Here is a 10,581-nt window from a genome sequence, read left to right on the forward strand (position 1 = left end):
GAAAGTATTGAAAATGCCTCCAAATACTTAAAATCAAATGACTTACGAAATATAAAGTTCAAAACTATATTCTTAATGATCCATTTCAGATGTTCACCCTGTACTGTTGCCTACATATTTTATGTTACTTTAGATTGATCCATTTCTGTTCATACTTTTCAGTTTGTTTCGGTCCAGAGGGCCGTTATTGGAGATGTTAGAGTTGAAAGGGGGAGACAGAGGGGAGGACATGCCAGAAAGGTTCGGCTGGTTCAGGATTCAAACTGGTTGACTAGGCAGCGGTGGCTGAATATGGGCTGCCAGCTCTAACCACTGACATATCAGGCAAACCCATTCTTATCATGGGTTATTGACCTAACCTCTTTCCTATTATGTCCTTTATATTTGGACACATTGTATTGTCTTGTATGTGAATAGCACTTTTTTGGTGCGCTCAAAACACAACCCAAGCTTTAAAAATATATTATTATTTATGAGAGCTTCTGAATCGGACTGTGCCGGCGTACATGTTTACAGGACACTAACTTATAATATATATCCACCCCTTTACTGCTGATGACTCTCCTGACCTGCACTTCCAGACATATCCGGTGAGACATCATGAAAGTGATATCATATCTTCTTTTCTCACTTGATAATATCACAACAGGATCGCTATAAGAGGACTTACTATGATACTATAAAAAAGTGTTATATATAAAGTACTTCGTGGGGAGCAATGTTTATATCGCTAGCAAATACTGAGCATTTTTTTTTGAGAAGGGTTTGTTTGAGTAATCTTATACATTAGTGGTGTTAATCCAGTGGATGAGTCTGATTCAGTTCAGAAATTCAGTTAAACATCAGTGTGTGCAACTGTAACGTTTCAACGGCTGTTCTTACTTTGATTTCCCCTTCCTGCTCAAGAGGTGAAGAACAATAAATAAAGTGAGGCTGTCCACAAAACCTCAAAGACTGAAGGAAATAGGAGGAGTACAATGTGAGTCAGCTTTAGTATTTATTAGTGAGTTCATAACTGAAAAGGCCATGAAGACGAGCTTGGCATGCATTCTTATTTTCATTCAGCTTTTTGAAGGTAAGAGAAATTCACATTTTATTTTCCTCTTTCAAACACTGATATCCTGACAGCTGACAACATGTGATGTTCATACAGTGTAATCTGTAGGGATGTTTCATCAGACCAGTTGTGTGGCTTTGTTTAGAGCCTCGTTATGTATTAACAGTAAAGACTAAGCATCCTTGTTTCTTTAATGTTTATGTTGTATAAACATTCCTTACTCAACAATCATTAAAATAATCGTTTTGCTAGTATTAAGCTATAAGTATTGAGCTGAAGTTTGGTCAGGGAGGGTGAGAGATAGACACATATTGAACCCTTTATTGTCTGGATTGTTGTGCTTCGCCTACTTGTATGGCAAAACCATCACAGGGCCCAGAGTGACAGTTTCACGTGCCACTAAATCTGAAACATGAATACAAATGAAAGTGAGAGTCAAATAATATTCAGTTTGTTCAGTTTTCAGAAACAGATCACAGATTATGAAAGTTACAAAACTGTAGGATTTACAGTTTACCTTGAGGGATCAGACTTCCGAAGTTTGTATGACCGGTGAGGAAGTTGCTGGAGCATGTATCGTCGCAACATCGACACACATCATCACTGCCATCGACATTTATCCATCTGATGATTAGTATACAGAATTAATCATTGTTTTCCTTTCGCTTTGAATTTACACCCAAATCCAATGTTGAAATAATAGCCATTTATTTGTATACATATACTCCATGGGCAGAGTCAACATTCTAACATATTCTTAAAGCTTACATTTAGCACATTGCTCTCACACGTGTACTGTTTCAGTCCAAATGCTGAGGTAAGCATCACTGTTACATTGATCTGGCTGTACAGAGACAGCATGGACACTTCATTTTAGAAAGTATTTATCCTTATATTTACAGTAAACGTTAGACCTCATTAAAAATACATGTTTCCTTAATTAAGTAGCTTGATTACTTAAGCAGCAAGAAATATTAATAGCAAACATTTGAACCAGTTTTGGTTTATAGAGAATTTTTAACATGAGCCTTTGTAAATGATACACTGACAAACCTTTTGCAACATTACAGTAAAGTAAAGAGCAACAATTCACCAAATAAGTAATAAAAGCACCTTGAATTTATATAATTGCAGGCCTTGTTGGTGGGGCTGCTCGTCTGCATTTCAGAGGTCGCTTTCAGCTGGCAAGTGATAAAGATCTAATATAAGAGAGACCAAACAAATGTCATTATACAACCTCGAAGCATTTCCAAACATGACAAAATCATTCAGGTTATAGAAGTGGCTCACTGAGTTCCTTGTGTCCTGGGGAAACAGGAAGGCAGCGAGCTGCAGCTGAAGAGAAGAAGATCTTGTTCTGGGATTGAAAAGTGCATTTGATCCTTCCTCTTTGGCATCATTGAAGCACCTGACGAAACAAATTACATTTGAATGCAATCTAAAGTGGACCTATCATGCTATATTTGAATAATATAGTGTAGGGCCATACCTATATAAAAGACATATTTATACTTTTTATTTTTCAAAATACCAAACCGATCATGCATTTTAGCCATTCCTCATTTCGCTCAATTTAACACTGTCTTTGCATGGGCTGATTCTGTGAGAACAGCACCATCTACAGGCCTGGCATATGTACTACAGCGTCTCCAGCGCTTTCCAACGGCAATGTCCGTGGCTGTCTCCTCCTGATTGGTGGAGTTGGCCCAATAGCCGTAGTGCCACTTCTGTGACGTCATAGAAGTGTTCAAATCTGGATCAGTCTGTATCAGATCCGTTGCAGCCCCTTTTTAAGAGATTTGGGTATGGAGGGAAATAGAGAGGGTTGTGTTTTCTGACACTTGGTGAGTTCCCTGGAACACCGGGGACACATATTCATGTAGAAAAGACGCACAAAAGTGCATTTTGCATGATAGGTCACCTTTAAGAGCCAATTATCAGTATCATATATTCTGAGCTTCTCTTACCCATGGTTTTCGATAAAGTAATATCTGGGGGCTGATCTCGGGTCAGGAGACAGAGCGGCGACACAGCCGTCGATAAACAGGCGTCTGTGTCCCGCATCAGGACCGCTGTAAGAGGCCTCGAGGTGCAGGAGGTCTCCGGTGTAGAAGACACTGGTGAGCGTCTCTCCTGTCCAGTCCTCTACAATTAAACACAAGCATCACTTACTGTGATTGAAGTCAACACATTTGTGTTTCTGCTTATACTCATTGTAACGACGAGACGCCGTTACAAGAGCTCACGTGGACATAATCATTGTACTGTGTGAGGTATATTGACAACTTCCCTGTTCCCCATGTATGTTGTAGCTGATTGTGTGCACCTGGTGCCCTGTGTTGTCTCCTCGCCCCTCACCTGTGTCTTGTTGTGCTAATTAGTGTATCGGTATTTAGGCTCCGTTTTCCCTGTCTGTGTGAAGGCTGGTAGTGTGTGTGAGATCTTTGTGGCTGCAGGATGTGTTCACGGAGAACAGCAGGATTGAGGCTGTGAACTTTGTGCACATTATTTTAATAAATGCCCACGTCGGGTTATATTTTTGGACGCTCTGCCTCCTTGCTTGGTCGGGTCGCTCAACGGTCAGTCTCACTCACTTATTCTGTAATGAGTTCTGAAACTGTAATCGAGTGTTTCTTTATTGGTTGAAAAAATGCTCTAACTTATAAATAAGGAATACTATATTTCACATGAATGTTCATTTTGTATTAAACTACGACGGGTGTTTTTTTTTCTAATTAAAATGGCCGCATTTAAGAAAAGCAAAACATCCATTGACAATGTCTTAAACTTGTGCAGGAAAATCAAAGACCCATTTATCCAGTCGTGTACTAAAAAATAAAGAAAGAAATTGCCCTGCGAAATACACTGTTTATGTATGATTTGAGAATTCAACGTAAGGAACTAATGACCACATTGTCTTTAGTGGGTGATATTCCTTTAAAAAGATACATAAATTATATATTTAAAAAAGACTCCAGTTCTCCAACATGCCTGGAAATTGAGAGGTGAGGGGTTTTCCGTTCAAATCTGCAACATCACTGCTAGATGCCACTATATCATACACACTGGTCCTTGAGGTAAAGTGCGCCTGGTCTGCCCCTGGCTCCGCATGTGCCCAGGTGTTTGGGTTATAAGGAGAGACTGGAGGAGAAAGATCGGTCGCCTATCTTTATGCCGGAAGACTGTCTGTGGACGATCTCTGCTGTTCTTGATCTGTAGACCTCTTTGCTGTTGTGTTATGACGTGTATCCTGGAGGACCTGGTAGTCTAGTTTTCGTGGCTTTATTTAGTTTCCCGTAGCGTTTTGTTAGATTTCTGGTTAGGGGAGGGAAGCTCTGGGTCCTACGGCCCGTGGCGTGGCTGGCTCAGGCTCCCTCCTTTTTGTTTCTTTTGGCCAGTCCTCCAGACCTTGTTCGTTTGACCGGCGTTGGCCTGTGTGAGTAACGGCTGTACATTTAAACAAATGATTGCTGTTAAGTACTGGACGTTGTGTGTTTTATTTTATGTCGCAGGGTCTCCCCACGAGCCACTACCACGGAGTAGGGGGCGGGCCGTAACACTGTTATATGGAATACTTTGGCTACTTAGGAAACAATTTTGTTTGCATTTAATTGTTTTTAGCTGTGAGCAGGTCATCAGTTTTCCTTGTGTATTGCAACATTAAAAAGCAAACAAATTAAAATTTGAATAATTTATTATCTCTCTGGGTCCATTGTTTCAGAAAGGTCAGATTATGTTGCAGTGGTGTTGGACAGTGGGGGCACAGCCACATTAACCACAGCAGTTTGGAGGACTTCATGGAGCACCGCTGTGTGGGTACTGTTCAGCACTGCTGCCTTCGACTGCAGGTGGGTCACAGGAGAGGTTTTTCCTAGAAGTTCAGGAACTTCCTCAGCATCTGTAGTCGCAGAAGAAATGTGTTATGTAAAAGATGCATTCCAGAGTGCCATTAAAAAAAAAAAAAAAAAGTGTTAAGACTTTTCACATCTAACCTTTGTCTGTTCCATTTTTTTCTTCTTCATCTTGCGCAGAATCAGGAAGCAGTCCTTTCCTCTGATCTTGGACAGAAAAACAAGCCAACATTTAGATTTAATTATGGGCCATTTTAATCTCAATTTAGAGATTTTTTTAAAGGCTTCAAATGAACAAAGAATAATTGAACACTGGTATTGACTTACCAACTCTGTTTATTCCACTCCTCCACTGGCTGCCATACATTGTAGATCTGCTGGTTTGATCAAGAATGGAAGAAAGCCCCTCTGCAGGTATTGGCCGGCTTTTCGGCTTGGCTGGCAAAACCATCATCGGACCCACTCTGGCCTGATGTTCCCACCCTAACACAAACCAGCACAATGCGTGTTAATTCAGTTACCCAGCCATCATCATGTCTAAAACCTATGCCAAAATTGATCATTATGACGACATCTGCAGCCAATATTAAATCATACAAGTTTCTACATGCTCCCAACCTGTACTGGTCTTCAGTCTGCTCCTCCAGAGGGGTTCACGCTCTTCTGGCTTCACAAACCCTCGAGGCCTAAACTTGCTCGGGCTGCTGGGCTTACTGGGAGTTTGCTCAACTTCAAGTGGTCTTTTGCATTGCCCACATAAGTAGTCCTTACCATCAGCGGACCTCCATCTGATCAATTAAAAAACACTCAGCACCAATACCTTGTTTTTTGTGTGTAATTTGACATATCTTAGACTGGATCTCACTTGCCTTCCATTCCCAAAAGTGCACGCCTTGTTTGGTGCATCCGTGTTATTTATTGGCACAGCATTCAGGTGACATGTGATGTAGAGCTATGAGAAAAGCAGGTGTTGGGAAACATGCACACACAATCATGTTTAAGGCAATTGAATAATAATAATAATAATAATAAGGGGGATTTATATAGCGCTTTTCTCGACCCAAAGACACTTATAGTAGAATAGAGCCTCACCTCCCCTCTGTCCTCATTATAAAATCTGAAGGCATCAATGGACATGTGGAGCTTGTCATCCTGTGTCCTGGCTAAGAATTGAGACCTTGAGCCTGGAAGCTGAGAGTCAACAAAGCACCTATGATGAGGAAAAACAAAAGCCGCACACTAAATTAGCACTCATTGACTACTACTATAACCAGAGTCTGCATTACCCACAATGCAACTCCACTACTAACATTTCTAGTCGTATAGACAAGTTCTGGAAGTAATTCTTTAGAGTCAGAACTGCACAAATCTGACCTGTGTATTTGCCAATATTGGCACAGAAAGGAACTAGAATACCAAAGATTAAAGCAAACCGCAGCTAGCCTTAGCTAACGGCTAACTTGAAGACGACACTAAAAGCACTGATCTTTTATTAACCTGTCACTGGAGTCAGCATTGCTCTCCTCTGAATTAAACCACTTGAAGAGCCTTACACATTAAACAGCTCACTCTAGTGTCAGAAAAAGAATTTGCTTTTTGCCATTTAGCAATTTGCAGCCTTACCCATTTTCAATGAAGGCATGCCTGGGGCTGGAGTGCATGTCAGGGCTCAGTGTAGCCACGCAGCTGCTCACAAACACTCGGAGCCCAATGTGATGCCCAATTCTGACCGAGGCCTCGATGCTGATGGGCTCACCGAGATGAAACACATTAGAGCCTCTTTTGTGCTGCCAGTCACCTGCACACGGACAGAAAAAATGAGTGCAAATAGAGACATGACAACGCATAACAGGAGAAATTATCAAAACCCACTTGTCATGATTCTCAAGTTAAACTGCAACATTTCCACTGCAGCCTGGGTCGACGTGAAGGGGATCCAGGTAGGCATGAGTGAAGAACTGGACAAACTGTACTTCCTAAGAAACAGAAAACATGCATTAAAAAAAACTAAACAGATATCATTCAAAGATTTTTACAGTGTGAGCTTTAAAAACAAGAGACAGACCTTTCGTAATGACATTCAATTGGAATTACAGCCTCATCCATTCGAACAACACCATATGGAGAAGCCTCAGGAGAGTATATGAGCAGGTTTGTGTAGATCAGAGAGTCCTCAGTTACCTGTGGAGAGTAGACGTGTTTAAAACTAGAAGCTATAATGAATTAAATTTGAAATGAAATATATTTAAAGTTACCCAGTGTCTGGTGCCGCACTCCACAAGTCCAACACTGATACTGTACTCATCTGCTGAAGACGCTGTAGCTCTGCAGTACTGGTTGTTGGTCTCTACTCCAAGGCGTATCTCGTCACCATCAACCGGAGCTCCAACGGCAAACATATCGGCTTTGATAACAATCTCCAAAGAGTCTGGATGACAGGTCACTCTGATGGTATTCACCTGCTGCGGTTCCTCAGCCAGAGACTTCTGCTGCTGCTGCTGCCGCGCGAGTTCTGACCTGCCTGTGTTCGCAAGGCTCTGAGACGAAGCATCTTGTGTGCGCGGGAAAGCAACAGAGGCGCTAACACAGAGTCCTACAAGGAGGATAACCTGAAAATGAAAGGCCTCCATAAGTGAAACTGATGACAGGAACCCGGTCAGCTGCCCTCTGTCTTCCTGACTGACTCACAGTAGGCCTATGGTTCAGTGTGAGCGGTGGAGCTTTTTAAACTCTAGCCGATCATTATCCTCATCAGAGCAGCACACCTGCGTCCAATCAGACACCCATCAGCTTCATTGGCTGCACACTCTGAACTCAAAACACGAGGCTGATAGAGAGAGAGGGGAAGGGCGTTTTCACATGTTTAAAATATGCATATATTTGCTTCATTGCTTTTTACTTTGGATTTTAAATAACATGTCAGTGGTGCAGTTCATGAAAACCAATCAGGAAGCATTTTGACATCCCCCTGGATCCTTCATTTGTACTATCACATTATTATTGTGGTCTATGGTGTCATTTTATTATGTTTTAAACTATCATTCATGTTTTGTTGATCTGTACAGACTAAATCAAATAAAACTTGTGATTTTGAGCTACATAAATACAATTTGATCTATATGTTTGAACCACAAGACATATCATATACAAATCAATCCATGCAGTTCAAACAAAGAAAGTGCCTCCAAATACTTAAAATCAAATTACTTACGAAATATAAAGTTCAAAATTCTTAATGATTCATTTCAGATGTTCACCCTGTACTGTTGCCTACATATTTTATGTTATTTTAGTTTGATCCATTTGGTTTTTCCTGCTCAAACTTTTTAGTTTGTTTCGGTCCAGAGGGCCGTTATTGGAGATGTTAGAGTTGAAAGGGGGAGACAGAGGGGAGGACATGCCAGAAATGTTCGGCTGGTTCAGGATTCAAACTGGTTGACTAGGCAGCGGTGGCTGAATATGGGCTGCCAGCTCTAACCACTGACATATCAGGCAAACCCATTCTTATCATGGGTTATTGACCTAACCTCTTTCCTATTATGTCCTTTATATTTGGACACATTGTATTGTCTTGTATGTGAATAGCACTTTTTTTTGGTGCGCTCAAAACACAACCCAAGCATTAAAAAAATATTATTATTTATGAGAGCTTCTGAATCGGACTGTACCGGCGTACATGTTTACAGGACACTAACTTATAATATATATCCACCCCTTTGCTGCTGATGACTCTCCTGACCTGCACTTCCAGACATATCCGGTGAGACATCATGAAAGTGATATCATATCTTCTTTTCTCACTTGATAATATCACAACAGGATCGCTATAAGAGGACTTACTATGATACTATACAAAAGTGTTATTTATAAAGTACTTCGTGGGGAGCAATGTTTATATCGCTAGCAAATACTGAGCTTTTTTTTTTGAGAAGGGTTTGTTTGAGTAATCTTATACATTAGTGGTGTTAATCCAGTGGATGAGTTTGATTCAGTTCAGAAATTCAGTTAAACATCAGTGTGTGCAACTGTAACGTTTCAACGGCTGTTCTTACTTTGATTTCCCCTTCCTGCTCAAGAGGTGAAGAACAATAAATAAAGTGAGGCTGTCCACAACACCTCACAAAGACTGAAGGAAATAGGAGGAGTACAATGTGAGTCAGCTTTAGTATTTATTAGTGAGTTCATAACTGAAAAGGCCATGAAGACGAGCTTGGCATGCATTCTTATTTTCATTCAGCTTTTTGAAGGTAAGAGAAATTCACATTTTATTTTCCTCTTTCAAACACTGATATCCTGACAGCTGACAACATGTGATGTTCATACAGTGTGATCTGTAGGGATGTTTCATCAGACCAGTTGTGTGGCTTTGTTTAGAGCCTCGTTATGTATTAACAGTAAAGACTAAGCATCCTTGTTTCTTTAATGTTTATGTTGTATAAACATTCCTTACTCAACAATCATTAAAATAATCGTTTTGCTAGTATTAAGCTATAAGTATTGTGCTGAAGTTTGGTCAGGGAGGGTGAGAGATGGACACATATTGAACCCTTTATTGTCTGGATTGTTGTGCTTCGCCTACTTGTAGGGCAAAACCATCACAGGGCCCAGAGTGACAGTTTCACGTGCCACTAAATCTGAAACATGAATAAAAATGAAAGTGAGAGTCAAATCATATTTAGTTGGTTCAGTTTTCACAAACAGATCACAGATTATGAGAGTTACAAGACTGTAGGATTTACAGTTTACCTTCAGGGATCAGACTTCCGAGGTTTGTATGACCGGTGAGGAAGTTGCTGGAGCATGTATCGTCGCAACATCGACACACATCATCACTGCCATCGACATTTATCCATCTGATGATTAGTATACAGAATTAAATCATTGTTTTCCTTTCGCTTTGAATTTACACCCAAATCCAATGTTGAAATAATAGCCATTTATTTGTATACATATACTCCATGGGCAGAGTCAACATTCTAACATATTCTTAAAGCTTACATTTAGCACATTCCTCTCACACGTGTACTGTTTCAGTCCAAATGCTGAGGTAAGCATCACTGTTACATTGATCTGGCTGTACAGAGACAGCATGGACACTTCATTTTAGAAAGTATTTATCCTTATATTTACAGTAAACGTTAGACCTCATTAAAAATACATGTTTCCTTAATTAAGTAACTTGATTACTTAAGCAGCAAGAAATATTAATAGCAAACATTTGAACCAGTTTTGGTTTATAGAGAATTTGTAACATGAGCCTTTGTAAATGATACACTGACAAACCTTTTGCAACATTACAGTAAAGTAAAGAGCAACAATTCACCAAATAAGTAATAAAAGCACCTTGAATTTATATAATTGCAGGCCTTGTTGGTGGGGCTGCTCGTCTGCATTTCAGAGGTCGCTTTCAGCTGGCAAGTGATAAAGATCTAATATAAGAGAGACCAAACAAATGTCATTATACAACCTCGAAGCATTTCCAAACATGACAAAATCATTCAGGTTATAGAAGTGGCTCACTGAGTTCCTTGTGTCCTGGGGAAACAGGAAGGCAGCGAGCTGCAGCTGAAGAGAAGAAGATCTTGTTCTGGGATTGAAAAGTGCATTTGATCCTTCCTCTTTGGCATCATTGAAGCACCTGACGAAACAAATTACATTTGAATGCAATTTAAG

The 10,581-nt window shown here is 40.3% G+C and overlaps 2 protein-coding genes and 1 long non-coding RNA gene across 3 annotated transcripts; all 3 read right to left on the bottom strand.

Annotated features, from left to right (window-relative positions):
* Positions 1 to 984: 984 nt before the first annotated feature.
* LOC307017278 (zona pellucida sperm-binding protein 3-like) lies at positions 985 to 3,215 on the bottom strand (the record flags this gene model as incomplete). Its single annotated transcript, XM_079646824.1, has 5 exons — positions 985 to 1,462; positions 1,575 to 1,681; positions 2,171 to 2,256; positions 2,348 to 2,465; positions 3,025 to 3,215. Coding segments are annotated over 5 exons (561 nt in total), but the record flags the coding sequence as incomplete, so codon positions are not given.
* Positions 3,216 to 4,663: 1,448 nt separating this feature from the next.
* LOC307015855 (zona pellucida sperm-binding protein 3-like) lies at positions 4,664 to 7,624 on the bottom strand. The gene is made up of 10 exons (XM_079644778.1): positions 7,164 to 7,624; positions 6,974 to 7,089; positions 6,781 to 6,884; positions 6,532 to 6,706; positions 6,001 to 6,118; positions 5,778 to 5,860; positions 5,527 to 5,696; positions 5,236 to 5,391; positions 5,050 to 5,115; positions 4,664 to 4,955 (listed from the first exon to the last, which is right to left on the bottom strand). The coding sequence occupies exons 1-10, from the start codon at positions 7,536 to 7,538 to the stop codon at positions 4,789 to 4,791; spliced, it is 1,530 nt and encodes a 509-aa protein (XP_079500904.1). The 5' UTR covers positions 7,539 to 7,624; the 3' UTR covers positions 4,664 to 4,788.
* A 1,440-nt stretch (positions 7,625 to 9,064) lies between these two features.
* LOC307016043 lies at positions 9,065 to 10,531 on the bottom strand. The gene is made up of 4 exons (XR_013801733.1): positions 10,429 to 10,531; positions 10,252 to 10,337; positions 9,655 to 9,761; positions 9,065 to 9,542 (listed from the first exon to the last, which is right to left on the bottom strand). It is a non-coding gene; the product is annotated as an uncharacterized lncRNA (long non-coding RNA).
* Between the last annotated feature and the right edge of the window lie 50 nt (positions 10,532 to 10,581).

The sequence above is a fragment of the Notothenia rossii genome, assembly GCF_949606895.1.
Source record: "Notothenia rossii genome assembly, chromosome: 8".
In the NCBI taxonomy this organism is placed as follows: Eukaryota; Metazoa; Chordata; class Actinopteri; order Perciformes; family Nototheniidae; genus Notothenia; species Notothenia rossii.

Bases quoted from the DNA above. Each gene is read 5' to 3' on its own strand.
- LOC307015855 (XM_079644778.1), bottom strand. From the start codon at position 7,538: ATGGAGGCCTTTCATTTTCAGGTTATCCTCCTTGTAGGACTCTGTGTT. The intron at 5,697-5,777 runs GCAAGTGAGATC...TTAATTGATCAG, and splicing joins TGCACTTTTGGGAATGGAAG to ATGGAGGTCCGCTGATGGTA. The intron at 4,956-5,049 runs GTTAGATGTGAA...CTGCGACTACAG, and splicing joins AAAAAATGGAACAGACAAAG to ATGCTGAGGAAGTTCCTGAA.